Source organism: Anabrus simplex, chromosome 13, assembly GCF_040414725.1.
Source record: "Anabrus simplex isolate iqAnaSimp1 chromosome 13, ASM4041472v1, whole genome shotgun sequence".
NCBI classification, from domain to species: Eukaryota; Metazoa; Arthropoda; class Insecta; order Orthoptera; family Tettigoniidae; genus Anabrus; species Anabrus simplex.
In genome coordinates this window covers 71,303,622-71,329,433 of record NC_090277.1, presented here as the reverse complement: position 1 = coordinate 71,329,433, position 25,812 = coordinate 71,303,622, and the positions used below count along the sequence as shown (strand labels likewise).

Genomic DNA, 25,812 nt, shown 5'->3' with positions numbered 1-25,812 from the left:
ACACTGATAAAATTTAATTACAGTGAAACCTCGTTAGTGCATTCCTCATTAACAAATTTTCCCCCTTAGCACGTCGTAAATTCGAAGTCCCGATTCTTATCATATTAAATCTATATTTTTTTAAACCTCGCTTATTGCGTCACAAATTTTCGCTATTACCGCTTAGTACGATCACAATTTTCCTAGACCTGAAAATGTTACTGTATTTGTCATCCCTTCCAAAAGAAACGTAATTTCCAACTCGGGTTAGAGCCGTCGCCACAGTTGCGTGATTACGGGAAAAGGCCTTCCAGAACTTCAAAGGATTAAGTTGCACTTGCGGGGAACAAGCCATTAGCCTCAGGAATGTTCAGTTTAACGATGTTTTCACAGCCTAGTCTTTCTTTACCAACTTGGGCATTCAGATCACCCATAATGATTGTGTTCTCCTCTGTTATTTGTTCCTCAAATTCAATGAGGAATTGCTCTTTCTCTTCTGTGGTACATCCTGTCTGCAGTGCGTATACTTGCAGGAGAGTATGATGTGCATTACCAACACTTAGTCTCATCTGGATGACCCTATCACTCACATTTGACATCTGTCTGTGTATCTATATCTTTATGAAGGAGGAAGCCAACTCCATTGTTGGATTCATTATTGTTCCCACTCCAGTACAGCACATATCCATTTCTCAAGGGCTTCTTCCCATATCCTTTCCATTTTGTCTCACTCAATCCCAATATCCTGAGCCTCTCCATAAGATCCACAAGCTTTTCATATTTGTTGGTGAGAGTAAGGATTTTGAGTGTACCAATTTTCAGTCGCTCGTTCTTGGAAGGGTTTTGTGTCTTCTGGTATCTCCGATGAGCATCAGGCTTTTGGCCATCATAAATTCAGACGGTACTAGAAGAACTGTCATGTCCGGTATTTAATTTATTCTTCCATCCGAGGCTTGATTTAGGTTTGAAAGCAGTATATTCATTCTCAACTGTTGACTTGCTAGGCCTAACACAGGTGAGGATTTTCTTTCGGGGTTTACTCCCTTAGACTTTGAAGATCCCTCTTCTCCACAAGGCAGTGGTATCCTTTTCTAATTATCCCCAGGGAGGATGGGTTGCCTCATCCTCCATCTCTGCCCTTGTTTAACAACCCAATTTCTTCTTCGGAAAATTGAGTGTTCGTTAAATTAACTACTGTGGGTGTGTAGTCATGTGGGGATACTGTTTTTCTTTGCGAGATTGTATTATGTATGGGAGATCGTACTTCAGAATGTAGTAATTGGGATAGTTTTTTGTCAAGAATTTCTTGCTTCTTTTCCAATAAAATATTAATTTTATTGTCTCCATGCAGTTGGAACGAATTCCATTCCAACAGAGACAAATTATGGGCCAAAAATAAATTAACCGTATTAAATTGTAAATTTAAGAGGGATTTCTTTTTGTAAGCTGCCTTAATTTTATTTCTTATCCAAATCTCGTTAACCTTGTTCTGAATTCTGTTCCCATTGGTTAGATTTTTTCTCTGCATGGGTCTTAAAAATGTTGGAACCAATTTATGCTCTAGATATTGTTTTAAATATGTTATGTCTTTTATTTTCATTGGAAGGCAGTATTTCTAAATGAAAATGAAATGGCGTATGACTTTTAGTGCCGGGAGTGTCCGAGGACATGTTCGGCTTGCCAGATGTAGGTCTTTTGATTTGACACCCATAGGCAACCTGCGCATCGTGATGAGGATGAAATGATGATGAAGACGTCACATACACCCAACCCCCATGCCAGCGAAATTAACCAATGATGGCTAAAATTCCTGACTCTGCCAGGAATCGAACCCAGGACCCCTGTGACCAAAGGCCGGCACGCTAAGCATTTAGCCATCGAGCCAGACAGTATTTCTAAATTTAAAAAGACAATAAATGGTGAACACGACTGTTTTTAGGCCTATATATAAAATAAATATAGTCAGTTTTAGTTACGAATATCACGTCACCGGGTGAGTTGGCCATGCGCGTAGAGGCGTGCGGCTGTGAGCTTGCATCCGGGAGATAGTAGGTTCGAATCCCACTATCGGCAGCCCTGAAAATGGTTTTCCGTGGTTTCCCATTTTCACACCAGGCAAATGCTGGGGCTGTACCTTAATTAAGGCCACGGCCGCTTCCTTCCAACTCCTAGGCCTTTCCTATCCCATCGTCGCCATAAGACCTATCTGTGTCGGTGCGACGTAAAGCCCCTAGCAAAAAAAAAAATCACGTCATTTGTTTTATCTCATTGATTCCTCTGATGAGGTTGACATCAGGAAGGGCATACAGTTGTAAAAACTGGCTACGAAGATTTGTCTCGCTTCATACTCGACCCCGTACAGAAAAAGGATAAGATAAAATTCTAAAAGAATTTAATTGCATTTAAGTCCACCTGTTCAATTCAAGTTTGCCATTTGATAAATGATCTGTCTAAAAATCTACATAGGACATGTTTCGTCGTAGCCCAGGGGTCGTCATCAGCTAAAATAACTTGAAATAAAATAGAATCAAGAAATGATTTTAAAATCTATACTTAAAATGTTCATAGCTTCAATCTTTGACAAATCTAGTTGTAACAGGTGTGGGTCCAACTGTGTTTATCACAACTATGTGTTGGCTGGAGGAATACTTAATACCATCCACACTTTAGCATGCCTTAATGCGTTAAATAGCAATTTCATTGGCAGAATTCTCAATAAGATAAAAAAATAAACCCACCACCACACCTAAAAAACAAAAGAGAATACCGACGTCACCTTCACTTTCAACAGCAATAACCTATACCAAATCTCAAACATTAAAGAAACAGAACCTCAATGTTGCCTTTAGAACGAACACATTTAACAAATCCTACAAACATTTGCAAGTTGACTTGTAACCAGTGCATCGCTAGTTACATTGGCCAGACTGGGAGGAACTTTCAAATCCACTACAAAGAACATTTTAATGCAGATTTTCCGCTGTGAGTGAACCCATAAAAGATCACAATCTCTCATTCTCCACCATGGATAAAGATTTAGATATCCTACATATAACCAAAAGGGGAAATTTATAAAAAAAATTAGAAAATCAAAAATCCAATCCCATCTATAATCTCAACGAAATCCAAGAAAAAACAAACATCCTGGTTGACACAATAATTGAGAAAGATGGGAAGCAACGCACAGTGAAGTCGGTCGCAACACTGACTATCCCTCCCTTTGTTTGCCCTATCCAACACAAGCCCAGGGCTGGAGGAAAGAGGAAGCGACTCTTCATATTAACTTTTACTTCTACTTCATTTTTTCGTTCTTACACTCAGCTTTTTTGCTTTCACCTCGGATCCTGGCTATACTTGTATTCTCCGTTTTGAAATTGTACGGATTTTAAAACTTCACTCCCTTTCCAGAAGCATGACAACTAGAACAACATTTGACAGTCTTCATTCCTCCAGCCAGCCGATGGTTGACCCACACCTGTTACAACTAGATTGAAGCTAACCCTTAGAGTGCCAGGCTCTCTTTTAGATTCCCATACATAAATTGCCAAGCTGTTTTGCCTGAAAATGCAAGGTATTTTTTAAAAATAACTTGAGATGTATTTGATGTATCTGCCTGGTTTTTTTCTGTTATGAAGCAGAAGTTTTGTTTTACCAAAAGTGTGTGCCTTTGATCATTTAAGAAATGGAAAACCTTTTTAAAAAATCCTAAAATTTCAACATTTTTAAGTTGTCTTCTCATGTTTAATTACTTTGAGAAGATTTTCACTGTCACTATTGTTGTTGGTATCACTATTTTCACTTGGATACGTATGGGACTCACTACCATTCAATTCTGAGAGCTCACTATCATTTTCTTCATCAGATTCCAGCAAATGACTCAGAATTTCTTTGTCACGTTCAGTACTTGTGGATGCCGTTGTTTGTTTACATTCGATGTGCGCAGAGAGTCAAAGATTATTCACATGTTTATATCCATTGCCTTCGGAACAACTGATATGGTCAAAAAAAAGTTAGCTTCAACTATCTAGTTGGTCGTGACACAGATGCAGTCTCATCTGCCTTCTAAGTAGAAGAAATCCAGCGATACGATTAGATCATATCTGGCAATTTTGGACATTTTTCTGAAATATGATCAGATCCTATTTGGCATTCTAAAGGTTAAACATAGATTTTCATTGCATTGGTTGATTGTATTTTATCTCCAAGTTTTTTCATGCATCACCATTTTTGTATACGTCTTTTGTCTTTGTGTTTGGTACTTTAGCTGATGATGACCCCTAGGCTAGGACGAAACATGTCCAATGTAGCTTTTTAGACAGACCCTTTATCAAATGGCAAACTTGTATCAAACAGGTGGACTTTATACAATTAAATTCTTTTAGAATTTTATCTTAAATATTTGAAGTCAATACAGAACTGGAATGAAGTTCATTAGTTGTAATGTAATATTAATACAAAAAAACTTAATGGCCAGTCATTTGTCTGTTGTCAGTCAAGCAGTAGGCCTAACACACAGTAAACCTGATCATGAAATATTGTCTTGTGCCACAACTTCCCTGCTACCGGCGTATTGTCATTCCAAATGACGTCGTCTTCACTGCCATGTTGTCAGCCATGCACTGCAGTCGAGAGCATTCGAGGTCCCTACTACTTGTATTATTTATAATTCATATAACTATCAAGAACTGAATCAAATACTGATCTTCTATCCCAAGAACACATCAGATGAGGTCTTGCTGTACTGGCAGTTGATATTTTGAAACACTTTCACATTAACAGGAACACTTTTTTTTAATTTTGTACAAATAGCTACTGCTCTCTTCCTGTAGAGCAACATTTTAAATTTTTGCTTCATTATCCGGCTCTCTCCATCTGTTGTTTTCATTCATCGTAGACAATAACACAAGTGGCAACAATGATTGCTATATGTCTACGCTGTTAGATAGAACATACAATAACGTTGCTTTGGCATGAGACCACCTGCGCTGGACTATGTCCTTAATCGTTTCACGGTTGTGTTCAGTGTGTTGAATCTACGCTACTCCCAAATGCATAATGATGATCCTGGACATACACAACTTTATGTGATGAATGGAAGACTAAAAATAGAAGTGTTTTGATATGCTCTTTTCATTACATTTCTAATGCCCTTTTTTGAGTGCAGCTTCCATGCAAGCGCCAAGCATGTCTGTTAGAACACATCAGTTCAAATATGCCCATTGACAGCAGGGAAACTTCCTATCATTGAAGTTTTGACTTCTGATAAATCAAAGTTCTGTGTATCCTTTTTTTATATATTCTGATACTGGACTTTCAGATCTTGTTTATAAGCTGTGAACATGGCTTCCTTTGCATATTATTGGTGGCATAAAATGCTTGATAATTAGGAGGAAATTTAAAATGTATTAGGCAGAATGTTAGCAGATGATGAAAATATTATATTGATACAATGACTATGGAGATGAGAAAATGTTTAGGCCTGTGGTTGCTTGTTGTGTTGTGAATAAATCTACTTTAGAAATGTTTTGATCTACCTCAGATTTTTAAATAATTCCAGGTTAGGTCATGATTATGCTTTGAAATTTTGAAGTCCTGATCAGTTTGTAAATAATGGTCCAGCTATTATGGGGCAGTGATGTTTATGTGATGAAATATGGTAAACCAGCAATTTTGAACTTAATGTCATTTGAGAAATAAAGAGTTCATCTCTCTTCCCTTCATTTACCTGATAACCTCATTCTATGATCAGTAAACACTCAAGTTCTGTGTCGGATTACTGCTCAAGCTCATGTTGATGTAACAGTCAGCAGTAGCCAAAGCAATGAAGTAATCTTCTTTTGTATTCCAGTTCATCACCATCTACGCTGCCTACCTCTACGACTCCGTGTTCCTGTATGCTCGGGCGCTGGACAAATTGATCAGGGAGAGGCCGAACATCACCGAGGAAGGTATCCTAGAACTTGCTAGAAATGGTTCGCTTATCATCCAGACCATCATAAAGAACGGCTCATATGAAAGTGAGTTGGTAATATACAGGTGCTTACTTAGAAGTGTTCCACAGTTTTTGGTGGCAAAATTGATGCTTATGATAATTTTAATGTTCGTGAACATCTTTGTATTTGAGCAAGAGCTGATTCAAGATATGTGTAATTATATATAAGGTATTTAAAGACCTACCAACATATCAATCTCCAAATTTTGTATACTGGCTCTAGCCTTCTCTTCGACCGCAGCAGTATTTGTTTGTTCGCCAGGTCTTGAGTGATTGTTGTACGGCTCCTTCACCCAATCATATCTTGTTAGGAGGTATTGGGTAGCACATACAGCATTGTCGTTTCCTCAGTCATGATTGTCTTAATGCGGTGATTGAAAGTATATATTAGCAGTGCTTTTGACTGCACACACCCTGTGGCGTACTGAATTTCTGACATTTATTTTACTGCTTATTCCCATATTTTCGTTGTTTTCTTCAGTTAGCAGATTGTATATTTGATTTCATAATGTCTCCCTTACTCTTCATTATCATGGATAGAATTGTACATAATATCAAGGAGATGATGATGTAGTTTGGGGAGACTATGAAAAGGAAATACAGGCACAAGTTGATTTATGGAACGAGGAGATAGAAATTTTGGAATGAAGATTAGTCCTGCGAAAAGCAAGACTTTGATCATGACGAGAGGTAACAGGAAATCCAGGGAAGTGATAAGAATAGGAAATGAACCTCTTGAAGTAGTGAAAATTTTTTTGTATTAGGGCAGCGTGATGTGACAGGAAGGAAATTTGGATGGAGAAATTGATTGAAGAATACAGCTGTCTGCAATTTTCTACCTGTGTGTGAGAGACATTGTATGGGACAAAGATGTCCCAATGAAGTGCAAGAAGGTTTTATACTCATCCTATTATAAACCTATACTGACCTATGCTTCAGCAGCCTGGACGTTGACTAAGCAGAACCAAAGTAAGGTACAAGCAGCTGAAATGAGGTTCTTGAGCAGCATACAGGGAAAGACAGGATGAGATAGAATATGAAATGAGGAAATAAGGAGAAGTGTGGGTGTGTGTAAACTTCAAGAAGAGATTGATATAGCAAAGCTAAAGTGGTTTGGACACATGATGAGAATGCCAGGAGAGAGAATACAAAAGAGAACATTCATGGATATAGAGACTGGAAAGAGGCCTACGGGACAGCCTAGAATGAGAGGGAGCTCTGTTGTGGACTGTATTGCAAATAGAGGAGTCGGAGTCGGTAGCAATAAAGTACTAGAAGAGGAGCGGTGGAAAGATCGAGTAAGGTGGAGGGCTTTGGTACACTACGCTACGCAGAGAAAATCTGGAAAAGGGAATAGATGAAGAAGAATGAATCAGAAAGAACAGCAAAGAATAATTAAACTTCTTGAAAGCATTGAAAAGTAGGAGATGTGGAACGAAGCACTAGGAGGAGAACAGGGAACATTTTGTCGGAGGATTTTTGAAGATGTTATCAGACAGAATTCCACGGATATTTCAGAAGAGGAACCAGATGACAGAAATGATTAGGAGGCCAGTGATCATAATACGGAAACTGAAGTATCAGTTGAATCTGAGGATGACAGAGAAGTGCTGCGAGTAGGCCCTCAGTACACTGGAAGAGATGGTCAAACTAAGTGGGATGTACATAGTACTCCCTCACATGATTATACAAGGAGACACAACATTGTAACTCACTTGCCAGGGTCCTTACCACCTTTAAAGGTACAAACCTATTTTCACATTCCTCAACAATTGCTTTAAACTCATCCCAGAGTCTGTTAACTTTTTTATTTACCGTTTTCCGCTCATCATCAAAATCAAACAATCACTACTGATCTGCAATTTGGGCAGTCGTCCGGGTGGCAGATTCCCTATCTGTTGTTTTCCTAGACTTTTCTTAAATGATCGCAAAGAAATTGGAAAATTATTGAACATTTCCCTTGGTAAGTTATTCCAATCCCTAACTCCCCTTCCTAAACGAATATTTGCCCCAATTTGTCCTCTTGAATTCCAACTTTATCTTCATATTGTGATCTTTCCTACTTTTAAAGACACCACTCAAACTTATTCGTTTACTGATGTCCTCCCACGCCATCTCACCTCTGACAGCTCAGAACATACCATTTAATTGAGCAGCTCGTCTCCTTTCTCCCAAGTCTTCCCAACCCAAACTTTGCAACATTTTTGTAACGCTACTCTTTTGTCGGAAATCACCCAGAACAAATCGAGCTGCTTTTCTTTGGATATTTTCCAGTTCTTGAATCAAGTAATCCTGCTGAGGGTCCCATACACTGGAACCATACTCTAGTTGGGCTCTTACCAGAGACTTATATGTCCTCTGCTTTACATCCTTACTACAACCCCTAAATGCCCTCATAACCATGTGCAGAGATCTGTACCCTTTATTAACAATCATATTTATGTGATTACCCCCAATGAAGGTCTTTTCTTATATTAACACCTAGATACTTACAATGATCCCCAACAGGAACTTTCACCCCATCAACGCAGTAATGAAAACTCAGAGGACTTTTCCTATTTGTGAAACTCACAACCTGACTCTTAACCCCGTTTATCATCATACCATTGTCCATCGTCCATCTCACAACACTGTCGAGGTCACCCTTCAGCCGCTCACAATCTTGTAACTTATTTATTACTCTGTACAGATTAACATCATCTGCAAACAGCCTTACCTCTAATTCCACTTCTTTACACATATCATTGATATATATAAGAAAAAATAAAGGTCCAAGTATACTGCCTTGAGGAATTCCCCTCTTAATTATTACAGGGTCAGATAAAGCTTCGCCTACTCTTATTCTCTGAGTTCTATTTTCTAGAAATATAGCTACCCATTCAGTCACTCTTTTTTCTAGTCCAATTGCACTCATTTTTGCAAGTAGTCTTCCATGGTCTACCCTATCAAATGCCATAGATAGGTCAATCGCAATACAGTCAATTTGGCCTCCTGAATCCAGGATATCTGCTATATCTTGCTGAAATCCTAAGGCTGAGCTTCACTCAAATAACCTTTCCTAAACCCAAACTGCCTTCTGTCAAACCAGTTATTAATTTTGCAATCATGTCTAATGTAATCAGAAAGAATGCTTTCCTATAGCTTAGATACAATGCATATCAAACTGACTGGCCTGTAATTTTCAGCTTTATGTCAATCACCCTTTCCTTTATACACAGGGGCTACTATAGCAACTCTCCATTCATTTGGTATAGCTCCTTCAACCAAACAATAATCAAATAAGTATTTCAGATATGGTACTATATCCCAACCCATTGCCTTTAGTATATCCATAGAAATCTTATCAATTCCAGCTGCTTTTCTAGTTTTCAACTTTTGTATCTTACTGTAAATGTCATTGTTATCATAGGTAAATTTTAATACTTCTTTAGTATTACTCACATCCCCTATCTGGACATTATCCTTGTAACAAACAATCTTTAGATATTGCTGACTGAAAACTTCTGCCTTTTGAATATCCTCACATACACAGTCCGCTTGTTCATTAATTATTGCTGGAATGTCCTTCTTGGAACCTGTTTCTGCCTTAAAGTACCTATACATACCCTCCCATTTTTCACTAAAATTTGTATGACCACCAATTATGCTTGCCATCATGTTATCCTTAGCTGACTTCTTTGTTAGATTCAATTTCCTAGTAAGTTCCTTCAATTTCTTCTTACTTCCATAATCATTTCTAACTCAATTTCTTTCCAGTCTGCACCTCCTTCTTAGTCTCTTTACTTCCCTGTTATAATATAGTGGATCCTTACCATTCCTTACCACCTTTAAAGGAACAAACCTATTTTCACATTCCTCAACAATTGCTTTAAACCTATCCCAGAGTCTGTTTACATTTTTATTTACCATTTTCCAGCAATCATAGTTACTTTTTAAAAACTTCCTCATTCCTGTTCTATCAGCCATATGGTACTGCCTAATAGTCCTAATTTTAATACCTTGCTTTCTTTCACATTTATTTTTAACTACGACAAAAACAGCTTCGTGATCACTAATACCATCTATTACTTTGGTTTCTCTACAGAGGTCATCTGGTTTTATCAGCACCACATCCAAAATATTCTTCCCTCTAGTTGGTTCCATCACTTTCTGAATCAGGTGCCCTTTCCAAATTAACTTATTTGCCATTTGTTGGTCGTGCCTCCTGTCGTTTGCATTACCTTCCCAATTGACATTTGGTAAATTGAGATCACCTGTTACTATCACATTCCTTTCCATATCATTTCCAACATAGCTGATTATCTTATCAAACAATTCTGAATCAGCGTCCGCGCTACCCTTTCCCGGTCTGTACAGTCCAAAGACATCAGGTTGCCTCTTATCTTTAGAGAAGAGCCTTACATCCAGAATTTCATGTTTTTCATCCTTAACTTTTTCGTGGCTTACAAATTCTTCTTTCACTAGAATGAATACTCCCCCTCCTACCATTCCTATCCTATCTCTACGATACACACTCCAGTTCCGTGAGAATATCTCTGCATCCATTATATCATTTCTCAGTCATGATTCAACTCCTATTACAATATCTGGTAAGTATATATCTATTAAATTACTTAATTCAATTCCTTTGTTTACATTGCTTCTACAGTTGAGCACTAACATTTTTATGTCATCCCTACTTGATTTCCAGTTCCCTGTTCGCTTAACACCGCTCCTTAGGCCACCCTGTTTCCCTGAATGTACCTGCCTATAACCCTTCTAAAAAAGTTTCCTAACTTATATGTACCACTGCGGTTTAAGTGAAGGCCATCTGGGTGCAGATCCCTGTCTCCTACCCACCCATTAGGATCTAGAAATCTCACTCCCAGTTCCCCACATACCCACTCCATAGTCTCATTTAAATCCCCAGTCACCTTCCAGTCAGTATCCCTCCTACACCTTATTCCACTGATAACAATCTCCGCTTCCTTAAACTTCATCCATGGTGCATTTACCAGATCCCACACATCCCCAACTCTGTTGGTACTTATACCTGCTTGCCTTACGTTGTTAGTACCAACATTAAACACTATGACCTTCTCCTTTCCCTCTTCCTTCTCTTCTACTTTTCTCAACATCTGTCTCAACCTAATTCCTGGATAACAGTCTACCCTGGTTCCCTTTCTTCCACACACTTTCCCCACATGGAATCCCCCATGACCAGAGCCTCAACCCTACCCACCTCCTTTGATCTCCTCCCTTCCTGGTCAGCCCTATCTTTCCTGATAACTGCAGAAGCTGCTTCCTCCTCCCTGTTCTCCGTCCCATGACCCTGTTCCACCTGTCTTTTCCTTTCCACTACACTACATTTCCCTTTCCTACCTTTTCCCTTCCTCCTACTTCCACACATATCAGCAACAGTTCCCTGTTCCTCAGCTTCTCTCGGTTGTTCTACCTGGAGTGACTTGTACCGATTTCTAACAGACACCTGTCCTGAATTCTGATCCTGAACAGAGCCCTTGGCCTGCAATCTCCTTCCCCTTAAAACATTAGACCACCTGTCTTCTACAATTCCCCATCCCTCCTTTAGACCTACTGTATCCCGTACATTATTTGAGAGAGGTCTACTTTCCTTCCTGTCCTCTGAGAGAATCCTAATTATCTCCCTCAAACTCTCCAACTCTTCCCTCATACTCCTTAATGCCTGGCCACACCCACAGTTCCTACTGTTGCACTGCTCAGCCATTATTTACAGAATAATGGGAAGACAAGGAAAAATAAAATAACTTATTCTGTGCAAATAAAAATGAAAGGAAAGAAATATTGCCTATAAAAATGAAAGGGAAGAAATATTGTCTAGGATAGTTCACGAAAATCACACAACAACGAGGTAATTAATATAAGCTACTACTACACTACAATACTACCGGTACTTAGTTGTACAAATTTTTTTCTACATCACCCTAACAGAATGAAAATTGCTGTTACCTATTGAAAACTCCCTCATGCCTGTTTTATCAGCCAAACTGTGAGTAATTATATGGTGCATTTTTATCGACTGCATACACTCTGTCATGTGAGCCCTCTCCCGGGTTAAGTTTAGTTTCCATTGTCCACAGAAGAATGAAGGGAAGTTTATTTTTGCTGTGTTTTGCACAGTTCATAAAATGAGCAGCGAATGGAGAATGAATCACTGCACCGATTTCAACAGTTTATTCCATACTGAACAAAAGTGGTGGTGGTGGTGGTGGTGGTGGTGTGTTATCGGCAAGACTCCCTGTTGGGAAGTGAAGACACTCAGCCGGCCTCTTACGGCAGGTAGAGGATGCTGCCTCCACTCACACTACACACACATCAAGGAGTGATCTCCTTCATCATTTGCTGCTAATGGCACAAGGTGTTCTTTGAACTTGGATGACATCCAACTTCTATCTCAACACAGGTCAGCGAGAGAAGAGAAGACGAAGACGATCTCCATATCTTCACACTGGGAGGTTCTCTCCTTTGTCTGTATCCATCTCTCCCCGCTCCCCACCGAGCTTGTTACTACTTGGAATTTATAATCTAGACCATTTTTATAGACCAATTGGTTTGTATTGACAAAATGCAATCTATGTTATATGCATCCTCCTAGTCAATACTTATTTGTATGGACTACTACTCACCTGCAAACACTCACTGAGGAGACATCTTTGGTTGTGAGGTGGGAAGAATGGGAAGATGTGCAGATTATTGTCGTTCTTAATTGTTTTCATGTTTTGCCGTGTCTTTCTATTGCATCCTCTTCCTGTCATTGTGTTTATCCTTTGCCTGTTCCTATATTTCTATGTGCATTTGTCTCTTGGCACAGACCAGCTGTAGCTGCCATCCAATTCTCAGTCTTGTGTAACAGTATCGAAACTACCGAGGAGAATAGTGGCATTCGGAGTGTTACGCGTAGGGCCGGTTGTGCTGCAGTGACAAACCACCTCACTTCTGGACAGACCCGGTTACCAGTCTGTGCCGATTCCGTATACCAGCGTAACCTCAGACTATTTGAGGATCCGTACAACCTCTAGGCTTAAGCCAATCGCACCTATTCTTGACCTTTTTTTATTAAGCCTGGAATGATATTCTCATAAGACCAATGTACGTATATCCAGTCTCTTTAAGATGACCGCCAATTTCCCAGACTAGCGACCACAAAGTTTGGTCGTAAATCGACGACAACAATTTTGTGGAAAAGGAGACTGTACATCACTGTGTTGCAATGAGAGCAGCAAGTGTTCTGAATATTCTTTCACTGTAAGAAAGGAGGTGCAGGAATCATGACCACTGTCTAAAAGAATGGGAAGGCCGTGGCAGTGAAAAGTGAACAATATTGTTTTCAAGTGCTAAAGCGATACTGCCGTACTCATCTAGGTGTACTTCTGTCTTATATTGTGATAAACAGCAGTCGTTCGATATTTGCTTAAAGAAGATCACGTCTCTAAAAGACCACATCTGGTCAGCTTAAAGAGATTTCAATGCATTTCTTGATTTGTCACTTATTCGTTCCTTTCTGGAACACCTCTTCCTATTCAGAGGCCGATATTCTTTATAGCGCTCCATTCTTCTCCTTGTTCCAACAGTTTCAGTAACATTGCCCTTTAGTACAATGGTTAAGTTAGGCCACCAACCCAGAGGATAGCACCACCAAAGGTTATGCGGTGGCGTACAGGGTGTGATGAGGAGCGAGGTGTTTTGCCATCGCTTTCTTCACTGGGTCACCACCATTCATAACACTCTGAATGCCATTACTTATCAGCTTCTGTTCTGTCACAGACATAATTGAGACCGAGACTTTGGTGGAAGCGACATTTTGCTCTTGCCTGTGCCAGGATACTGTATCTGTCAAGTGTAGTTTACTTTCTGTGTGTCTTCAGGTATAACCGGTGCAATGATCAAGATCGACAAGAACGGAGACTCGGAGGGTAACTTCTCCGTCCTTTCTTTTATCGAAGAGGAAATGAGAATTTATGACTTCACGTGTGCCTGGAGTCTGTCTCCCGTCGGGACGTTCTACTACGAACAGGATGGCAAACTGGTGAGTTTATAATGTGTTTGCAGGAAATCATCAGGAAAACCACATGTCAGTTTTTTTTCTTTTAATTTTTTTAACCCTAGAACTGGCAACGTTAAATCTTTTGGTGGCAGCCATATTTGGCAGCTTGTACTTGTCTAAATAAAATACAAAATATCTGCAAGATATGAAATAATCTACAAAGTTTTATGTGTCTATGTAAAGGTAATATACGGAGGATTGTCGTGGTGATACGAAATTACATAAATGATTTTGACTAGAAAAATGTACAGACTGTTCAAAAAGTGTTATTCCTAAGTAGTTAAGGCTTTCACCGCTGGCGTTACACATCACGTCAGCATTTTCTGGGCTTGTAGGCCGTGGTCCAGGAGTGACTGAATGTCCCGACGTTTCACCGAAGACAGCATTCGGCATTGTCAGGGGTTCCGATTGACTTCTATAGCAGCGAAGTTCTCAGTGGAATGAAGTGCTGTTGTAATTCCACCTCATTATATAGTGCAGGATACGGTACGCTGCTCGCTTATTGGTCTGCCATAGTGGGCAGTGGGGGGGTTCGCTGATTGGCTGTTCTTCGGTCCATGGTTGAGGCGTTAGGGAGCCCGGTGTATATCGACCTGCCTTGGTGGAGACAGGCAACTGATCACTCATTGCTTTTTTTTTTCTTCGGTTTGCCGCGGCTATCGTGTCCTCCAGGATTCAAAGCTTTCAGAACTGGAAACCAGGCTTTGTTTACCCGTTCAGATTCTTCCTTACGGTTGAAGCTGTTGGTGAGCTTCAGGATTTCAATGGCTTCCCTCTGTAGCCGGGCGTGATAAGACACAGTAGTTGACAGTATTTCGGTGTCGCTGTACTGTATGTCATGGCCTGCGAGCAGCGAGTGTTCAGCGACGGATGATCTATCTGCTTGTCCCAGCCGGATGTGTCTGTTATGCTCCTTCAATCATGTGGCGATGCTGCGTTTGGTAATGCCTATGTATACCTGGCCACAGCTGCACGGGATCTTGTAGACACTTGCTGTGGAGAGAGGATGGCGCTTGTCTTTGGCAGACCTAAGCAGTTCCTGGATTTTCTTCGTCGGCCTGTATAAGGTTTTAACTCCATGGGACTCCAGTAGCCTCCCTGTTCTGTCAGTTATTTTCTCAATATACGGCAGAAAGGCTTTAGCTGCGGGCCGCTCCTCTTCTTTCTTCTTGGTTGTTGGACGTCTGGGATGGAGTGCTCGCTGGATATCTTTATGGCTGTACCCATTAGCTAGTAGGGCCCTATTGAGGTGGCTGAGTTCCTCGTTTAAGTGTTGAGGTTTACAAATTCTCTTAGCACGGTTGGTAGTGTCTTAATCACTCCGCATTTTTGTCTTGGGTGGTGGTTGGACGTCTTCTGAAGGCAGCGGTCTGTGTGGGTCGGCTTGCAGTATACTGCATGTCCCAAGTTTAAATCGGCAGTCTTCATTACCAGAACATCGAGGAAAGGGGGCTTTCCCTCGTTTTCTATCTCCATAGTGAACTGAATATTTGTGTTAATACTGTTCAGATGCTGTAGAAACAGCTGTAATTGTTCCTTCCTGTGGCTCCAGATCACAAAGGTGTCATCTACGAAGCGCAGCCACACTTTAGGTTTCAGTGTTGTGGTCTTGAGTGCTGTTTCTTTGAACTTTTCCATAAAGAAATTTGCTATCACTGGACTCAGAGGACTGTCCATGGTGACACCATACACTTGTTCATAGAAATTGTCATTCCACAGAAAATAGCTTGTAGTTGAGGCAATGGTTGAACAAGTTGGTAATGTCCTCAGGAAAAATCTGAGCAATGTGGTCCAGGGTCTCATTCACAGGTACCTTAGTAAAGACTGAGACCACGTAAAAGCTGACTGGATGTTATTCAGCTTTTCTATGAAGTGGCCTGAATCCCTGACCCAAGATACACAAGGACAACGTACCTCTACGGCCCATCGTGAGTGCTACTGGATCACCGAACTACGATATTGCTAAACATATGGCCACCTTACTACAACCTTACATCGGTGGCACACAGTCGTACGTCAGGGAACAGTACGCAGCGTATGAATTTAACACGTACGTCAGTTTGTTCGTCTTTCATTAACCTACCAACACACACAAGTTGAGTCCCCAAACACTAGCGCCTGTGTTGTATCGTTCCGTGATCATGTCCAACATTTGTGCCTGGAAAAGAACCTTCAATCAATCAATACTGATCTGCATTTAGGGCAGTCGCCCAGGTGGCACATTTCCTTTTAAAGACGCCACTCATACTTATTCGTCTACTAATATCATTCCACTCCATCTCTCCGCTGACAGCTCGGAATATACCACTTAGTCCAGAAGCTCGTCCCCTTTCTCCCAAGTCTTCCCAGCCCAAACTTTGCAACATTTTTGTAACGCTACTCTTTTGTCGGAAATCACCCAGACAAATCGAGCTGCTTTTCTTTGGATTTTTTCCAGTTCTTGAATCAGGTAATCCTGGTGAGGGTCCCATACACTGGAACCATACTCTAGTTGGGGTCTTACCAGAGACTTATATGCCCTCTCCTTTACATCCTTACTACAACCCCTGAGTACCCTTTATTTACAATCCCATTTATGTGATTACCCCAATGAAGATCTTTCCTTATAATAACACCGAGATACTTACAATGATCCCCAAAAGGAACTTTCACCCGTTCAACGCAGTAATTAAAACTGAGAGGACTAATCTTATTTGTGAAACTCGCAACCTGACTTTTAATCCTGTTTATCAACATACCATTGCCTGCTGTCCATCTCACAACACTATCGAGGTCATGTTGAAGTTGCTGACAATCATGTAACTTATTTATTACTCTCTACAGAATAACATCATCCGCTAAAAGCCTTACCTCTGATTCCACTTCTTTACTCATATCATTTTTATATATATATATTGTGCCCTACTGGAATCTAAAGTTCCGGCCAGGCGAAAGCCGGTCTCGAACCCAGAGTACAGTAGTGAAAGAACTCTCACAGACGTGAGCTGGTGCACATAGTCTTACCTGAACACAGTCCTCTTCACTCAGCCGGATAAGCGCTCTTCTGAGGGATAACATGGGGATAACGGGGCAACATAAAGATAAAACACTAGGACATGTGCCTACTCAGGTAAGAATTCGCTAAATCTAACAGAAAACATCGCTGCATTCAAAGTTTAACAAATAGGGATTTATTACACAAAATTGAATTATTTACAAATGAAAAAGCTTTTCAATATGATAGGGTAAAATAACGCTGAGCCGATGACAACCAGTTCACTGCCTTCACGAAAACCGTTGTGCTGCAACAAGCATGTTACAATAGTGTAAGTAACGAAGTTTAGAAAGATGGATTTCCGCTTAACTACTCATAAACAGTTATTCCCATAAAATTTACAATGCCTCGCGCCGTCGAACCCCGGTGCAAACAAAAATCACCGCAAAATGTACAATGACCTGACTCGGTCACGAACCCTAGTCCCATGACGAGTAAGGCGTCAAAGATACCTATGCAAACAAAATAAAAAGGACACACCCAACATATACACGGGTGTCAATATCGAACGGGCCAGTGTTAAAAATTAACTTAGAACAAATAGGACATAAAAAGATCTCTCCCTGCTTTCAAAACATGAAGGTCGTTTCTTCCCCCCTGGCACACTTGACAAACTGCAGACGACAATAACCAATTCTCAAGACTGTGACGTCCGGTGCAGCACCCTCACCCCTGTAACCACTTCACCAGCAACAGTCCACAGAATTGATGGGCTCAGCTGACTGCCAGAAAACATCTCGCCTCTCAAAATACCTTGCGTAACCTGGCTGCTAAAAAGTACTTTTTAAATACACCTGGGCGATCTGCCCTCATCTCAATATCCCCAGCGATATAACTCATCTTATTTCCGCCTCCCATGGGCTCAACCTTGATACGACAAAGACACAAATCAATATGCGATAAACACATGGCCATACTAGGCCTCTCCACTACATACTCTCAACTGCGCTGGGCTCTCTCATATCAATCGCAAATCTTATTTCTGCCTCTCATGGGCTCATATCTCTCAAATATTCGGACTCGCTCGCTCTATTAGTGAATCTGGGTGAATTACTGGTTACGTCTTGGTCACAACTATACACATCTACGTCTGCAGAAACAAATGCCTAAATGCGATATAAAAAAACCTATCTGTAAGACTAACCTCCTATGACCACAGGAGTTCGATCAGACCCATAAAATCACACATACATTGAAATAACACAAGCAAAGTGAAATATGAACACGCTAACAAGGACTCTACAAATAACATCTACCTTAATGTATGGGGTTCGAGCTTGAGGCCTAGCTCTAAATTACAAGGAAAATTGTCCTACCATAACTAATCTGTGGACTGACGGCCCCCATATTCCTATCTAAACTTAAATGACATGCTTGAAACAGAATTGGAAAGCTCTGACCTTATGTTATCGATGACATTATGGAGCGGCCATCCCTGTGGACCACTGAATCTACCACCTCATGATAGACTGCGGGGCTGGCATCAGAGACTGTTGACCACTTGGAGACATTCTTTCTTGTGTTGCGTCTTCGTACAGCTCCCTCTGTAGTTGGAAGGTGTCCCCTTCGACGTTGTGCTGGTCAGGTGCTCCCAACGTTCCTGGATCTATGCCCGTTGTCGTGTTGGCTTCAGCTCCTGGTTGTGGCTTCCTTGCAATGGTGATGTCAAACACTCGTTCTGACTTGATGCTGGGGTAACTGAAAATAAATTCATATATTACAGACTGTCCAAACTCGATGCCGGTCTCCACTACTATCGTGTCTCACACGTCACATTAACCAAGTCTCGTTCAGAGTTTTAACCTGGTACACAATAGTTTCTTCACTCCTCTTCGTCACTGTTCTTTCACCCTATCACACGGACAACATATAGTTTCAGAATTCCTAACCTGAGCCAATATTAATTCTAGCCTTTCGTCAGTAATACCTTGACCTCATAGAAAGATGAAGCTACTAGTTCATTAGTCTTTTATAAGCAGTACCTCATCTCCCCATAACATATTCTCACAGGTAAAATCTTAAATTCAGCTGAATATTCAAGTTGATTACTTACTTCCTCGCAGAAATAGCAGTACGGGTAGTAGGTGTAGCTCGAAGACAAAGCGTTGTTCTCAGTACCAACACGCAGTATGACGACTCGTTCAAGCAGCCTTTTGGTCCAAGAATGACTCTGATATGCCCGGCGGCCTTATTTTATAATCCCGGATAGCGTCATCAAGCCGCTTGACTGCGTGCAATCTTAGCGCGCCCGGGAAGTTTTCCCGCATTAATTATATCATGAGCTCTAATTAGCGAATGCATTAATGAATGCAGCCCTAATGCATATCAAAATAAAGCAGAAATTATACAGGTTGCAATTCTTGTCTCAAATCCAATGCAACTCTTCCGTAACCAAAGATATTAATTTAATTCTTTCTTCCCTCTTAATATAAGTTTTGCCGGGATCTGGGAAGCGTCCCCAATCTTCATCAAGAGGCTTGGCTTGGGACATAACTCCTTTTAATGGGTTTCTGGAGATTTCTCATAATGACGCTCGCGCTCACTTCACATAAAAACGCTTCTTCTGGACCCCTTTATGACATATACTGTAAGACATTGGCTTCGTGGGTGGCCTTGTGTGATTCCAATATCCAATACTCAAATTAATACAATTGTCCCAATGAACAGAATGGTTCAATATATATATATATATATAAAAGAAAACATAAATATCCAATAATACTGCCTTGAGGAATTCACCTCTTAATTATTACAGGGTCAGATAAAGCTTTGCCTACTCTAATTCTCTGAGATCTATTTTCTAGAAGTATAGCAACCCATTCAGTCACTCTTTTGTCTAGCCCAATTGCACTCATTTTTGCCAGTAGTCTCCCATGATCCACCCTATCAGATGCTTTAGACAGGTCAATCGCGATACAGTCCATTTGACCTCCTGAATCCAAGATATCTGCTATATCTTGCTGGAATCCTACAAGTTGAGCTTCAGTGGAATAACCTTTCCTAAAACCGAACTGCCTTTTATCGAACCAGTTATTAATTTCACAAACATGCCTGATATAATCAGAAAGAATGCTTTCCCAAAGCTTACATGCAATGCATTTCAAACTTACTGGCCTGTAATTTTCAGCTTTATGTCTATCACCCTTTCCTTTATACACAGGGGCTACTATAGCAACTCTCCATTCATTTGGTATAGCTCCTTCAACTAAACAATAATCAAATAAGTGCTTCAGATATGGTACTATATCCCAACCCATTGTCTTTAGTACATCCCCAGAAATCTTATCAATTCCAGCTGCTTTTCTAGTTTTCAACTTCTGTATCTTATTGTAAATGTCATTGTTATCATAGGTAAATTTTAATACTTCTTTAGTGTTACTCACATCCCCTGTCTGGACATTATCCTTGTAACCAACAATCTTTAGATATTGCTGACTGAAAACTTCTGCCTTTTGAAGATCCTCACATACACAGTCCGCTTGTTCATTAATTATTGCTGGAATGTCCTTCTTGGAACCTGTTTCTGTCTTAAAATACCTATACATACCTTTCCATTTTTCACTAAAATTTGTATTACTGCCAGTTATGCTTGCCATCGTGTTATCCTTAGCTGCCTTCTTTGCTAGATTCAATTTCCTAGTAAGTTCCTTCAATTCCTCCTTACTTCCACAGCCATTTCTAACTCTATTTCTTTCCAGTCTGCACCTCCTTCTTAATCTCTTTATTTCTCTATAATAGTAAGGTGGGTCTGTACCTTTCCTTACCACCTTTAAAGGTACAAACCTGTTTTCACATTCCTCAACAATTGCTTTAAACCCATCCCAGAGTCTGTTTACATTTTTATTTACCGTTTACCACCGATCATAGTTACTTTTTAAAAACTTCCTCATGCCTGCTTTATCAGCCATATGGTACTGCCTAATATTCCTGCTTTTAATACTTTCCTTTCTATCACATTTATTTTTAACTATGACAAAAACAGCTTCATGATCACTAATACCATATATTACTTTGGTTTCTCTATAGAGCTCATCTGGTTTTACCACTACCACATCCAGAATATTTTCCCCTCTAGTTGGTTCCATCACTTTCTGAATCAGCTGTCCTTCCCATCTCAACTTATTTGCCAATTGTTGGTCATGCTTCATGTCGTTCGTATTTCTTTCCCAATTGACATTTGGTGAATTCAGATCTCCCACTACAATCACATTCCTTTCCATGTCGTTTCCCACATAGCTGATTATCTTATCAAATAATTCTGAATCCATGTCAGCCCTACCCTTTCTCGGTCTGTACACTCCAAAGATATCAAGTTGCCTATTATTTTAGAAATGAGCCTTACACCAAGAATTTCATGTTTGTCATCTTTAAGTTTTTTGTAGCTTACAAATTCTTCTTTCACCAGAATGAATACTCCCCCTCCCACCATTCCTATCTTATCTCTACGATACACACTCCAGTTCCGTGAGAAAATGTCTGCATCCATTATATCATTTTTCTGCCATGATTCAACTCCTATTACAATATCTGGTAAGTATATATCTATTAAATTACTTAATTCTATTCCTTTCTTTACAATACTTCTACAGTTCAACACTAACATTTTTATGTCATCCCTACTTGATTTTCAGTTCCCTGTTCCTTTATCACCGCTCCCTAGACAACCCCGTTTCCCTGAATATACCTTCCTGTTACCCTTCTAAACAAATTTCCTAACTTATACGTACCACTGCGGTTTAAGTGAAAGCCATCTGAGCGCAGATCCCTATCTCCTACCCACTTATTAGGGTCTAGAAATTTTACTCCCAGTTTCTCAAATACCCACTCCATAGTCTCATTTAAATTCCCAATCACACTTCAGTCAGTATCCCTCCTACACAGTATTCCACTGATAAAAATCTCCGCTTTCTTAAACTTCACCTATGCTGCATTTACCAGATCCCACACATCCCCAACTATGTTGGTACTTATACCTGCTTGCCTTATGTTGTTGGTACCAACGTGAAACACTACCACCTTCTCTTTCCCCTCCTCCTTCTCTTCTACTTTTCTCAGCATCTGCCTCAACCTAATTCCTGGATAACAGTCTACCCTGGTTCCCTTTCCTCCACACACTTTCCCCTCGTGCCTGACAATGGAATCCCCTTATGACTAGAGCCTCAACCCTACCCACCTCCTTTGATCTCCTCCCTTCCTGATCAGCCCTATCTTTCTTGATAACTGCAGAAGCTACTTCCTCCTCCCTATTCTCCCTCCCATGACCCTGTTCCACCTGTCTTTTCCTATCCTCTACTCTACATTTCCCTTTCCTACCTTTTCCCTTCCTCCTACTTCCACACATCTCGGCAAAAGTTCCCTGTTCCTCATCTTCTCTCTGTTGCTCTACCCAGAGTGGCTCATACTGATTTCTCACAGACACCTGTCCCGAATTCTGATCCTGAATAGAGCCCTTAGCCTGCAATCTCTTTCCTCTTAGAACATTAGACTACCTGTCTTCTACAGTTCCCCTCCCTTTCCTTTTCATCCCTCTTTTACACCTGCTGTAACCTGTACATTGTTTGAGGGAAGTCTACCTTCCTTCCTGTTTTCTGTGAGAATCCTAATTATCTCCCTCAAACTCTCCAACTCCTCCCTCAATGCCTCACCACACCCACAGTTCCTACACTTGCACTCCTTAGCCATTCTTTACGGGAAAAAATGGAAAAGTAGGAAAAATAAAATCATTTATGTGCAAAAAAAAAAAAAAAAATGAACGGAAGGAATAGTAGTACTCAAAGATCACACGACAATATGGTAATTTTATACGACTACACTACGATAGTATTAGTCGTACTCTATTTTTATCCTGCAACACCCTAACAGGATAAAAACTGCTGTTAATTACTGAATACCAAAAGGAATACACAAGAATTACGCAATTCTATACTGCAATTAAGCCTATCCTAATTACAACAACAGAATTTTAGTAAGAGATTTTTTATGGATACCTCTACTATACTACACAAATATTTTACAATAATAAAATAAGTATGCTAAATTCGAATAAGATATTACTCGTATACTACTGTACAGTATACTACAATAATTTTAAACTATGTTTAGACATATCCTAATTACAATACCAGTACCGTATGTCACTACTAAGCACAAACAGAAATGAAAATTGCAAGTTTAAAATTTGCGGCACGCATTGCTGTTCTTATTTAATTAAAACAATAAGGCTGTGGGAAGTCATAGTTTGCTGGTAGAAATATATGGTGAACGTGCTCCATCGATTAGAACATGTGAGACATGGTTTTGACAATTTAAACCTGGTGATTTTGTTGTGTAAGACAGTGCGCGCTCTGGTAGACCACAAAAGTGCAAAGACGAGCAATTGCAGGCGTTAGTGGATGATGACTCAACTCAAACTCGGCTATCGCCAACAAATGATTGATTTAAATCACTCATTGATCGAAAGACGACCGGAATGGGCCAGAAGACATGGCAAAGTGATTTTGTTACACAACAATGTGCCGTCTCACAAAGCAAAACCAGTGAAAGACGCCTTGAAATCGCTTGGATGGGACATCCTTCTGCACCCGCCGTACTGCCCCAACCTGGCGCCATCTATTATCTCCTCTTCGCATCAATGGGGCACGCGCTCGTAGAGCAGTACTTCGGCAATTTCTATGAAGATGGAAAATGGCCCGACGAATGGTTTGCCGCAAAAGACAAGCAGTTTTTCTGGCATGGAGTTCAAAACTTACCTGAAAGATGGGGAAAGTGTGTAGAAGCCGATGGCCAATATTTTGAATAGCAAAAAATGAATTTCCCTTGAAAATTACGTGTTTTCTCTGGCACAAAAATCGGAAAAGATTATGCGTAGACCTGGTAGTCTGGACAAGACTGTGTCTCATGGGAGGGAATTGACTTGTTAAAATCCCAACTGTATAGTTACTTCCGTCTAGGAGGAAGTGCCATTGACTCGGTCATCAATGTCCAGGTTTGGATAATGTTCTCGGTTATTATTACAAGGCAAGTAGGCACACGAGGACATGTTGGATCGTGTCTTTACTGTATGTTCATACTTTCATGTTCCAGGAGTACCAAGTGAGGAAGCGTGTAAATTGGATGGGACCTGATAAACCTATGTGTGAACCCAGCTGTGGTTTCAACAACGAATACTGCAAGCAGGACTCGCAGTACAACAGCATGGTCGCCGCCGCAGTACTGGGCCTGCTCTTGTTTTGTGCCACAGTGATGACGCTTAGCATTTATCGCAAGTGGAAGATAGAGCAGGAGATCGAAGGCCTACTGTGGAAGATCGACCGCTCGGATATCCACGGCTACTTCGGTAACGATATCGTCAATTCTCCCAGTAAGGTGAGTCTTCATTTCTTCAAAAATCGAATCAAGATATAGGCTAGGTATTTATTTTCTTCTAAAGTCTTCACACCCATGGGTTACTGATCACCTCAACCTTTCAACTAAAAGTGTTTGAGCAAAAACAAGTAGCTAAAAGGAGGAGGTCATATTATTTTATATTAACCGAGTAAACTTAAACACAACTTAAAAATGAATAGTCAAGAACAGGAGGTTTCTAGATATGTTCTTAAAATCTATCTTCTTCCCATTTAACGTCACATTTTGTATTTCTGTATCTACACAGTATTATGTCAATGTTGACCAAGTTTGTGGCAGTGCTTTTGGTATCCCATTCTCCTTAACAGTTTGAGTTTAATTCTAAACTGAAGTTTTTTCAGAAGATTTCAAATGTTTGCTTTTCCACATGCAGTGCTGACAAACCGACACTACTTGGCATGTAACAAATTGACAAATTTATTTTTGTAATACCTGTTCCAGAGTTGTTCTGCTTAATAATGCACCATGTTTAATTGATTTGAACTCCTCATTACAGCCATGAACAGTATTCTCTGTCAGTGTTTGAGTTTGTGGGATATCGGAGGCCATTCGTATTTGGCCAACATTTTCAGTATCCCACACTCCTCGGTATTTACTATTTAAAATAAATATTCGATATTTCTGCTTTAGATAATAAGGATTAAGCCTCCAAGGCCCACAGTCAGAATAAATTACTTCTTGTAATGAGATATACTCTTTGCAATGGTTGGAAAGAAATGGTATTGTTATTTGAGCTATACATTATCTACCATTATAAACTAAGCTTTTATCTTACCTTAAAATGGTATTCAAAACTGCTATGGGCCTGTAAGGACCTCCCTTGGTCCAAGTGAAGACCAATTTGTCTTTGACATCAACTTTGCCCAAGTAGGTTCCAATAATGCACAAAGAAATTACCAAAAAAAAAGAAAAGAAAAAAATGGCACAGCACTCCCAAAGGCCATGGCCTACCAAGCGACCGCTGTTCAGCCTGAAGACCTGCAGATTATGGGGTGTCATGTGGTCAGCACGACAAATCCTTTCGGCCGTTATTCTTGGTTTTTAGACCAGGGCCACCATTTCACCGTCAGATAGCTCCTCAATTGTAATCACGTAGGCTAAGTGGACCTAAAACCAACCCTCAGATCCAGGTAAAATTCCCTGACCTGGCCAGGAATTAAACCCGGGACTTCCGGGTGGGAGGCAGGCACGCTACCCCTACACCACGGGGCCGACCAAAGAAATGAGCAGTTAGGCTGTGCTTGTAATGTAATGTTGCAGTATTGTTTGTTATAAGATGAGAGTCGAAATACATTTAGTGTTGAAGAAATAAACAGAATGTTGGGAGCAAGTCGATGTGAA

General features: G+C 40.3%; 1 protein-coding gene across 2 annotated transcripts in view; it reads left to right on the top strand.

Annotated features, from left to right (window-relative positions):
* The window catches only part of LOC136884978 (receptor-type guanylate cyclase Gyc76C), a 589,503-nt gene that overhangs the window by 514,088 nt on the left and 49,603 nt on the right, over positions 1-25,812 (top strand). For both annotated transcript variants that reach the window (XM_067157344.2, XM_067157343.2), the window contains exons 8-10: positions 5,828-5,996; positions 13,855-14,015; positions 24,151-24,432. In XM_067157344.2, the coding sequence (XP_067013445.2) occupies positions 5,828-5,996; positions 13,855-14,015; positions 24,151-24,432 (612 nt within the window). The remainder of the gene's footprint in view (positions 1-5,827; positions 5,997-13,854; positions 14,016-24,150; positions 24,433-25,812) is intronic.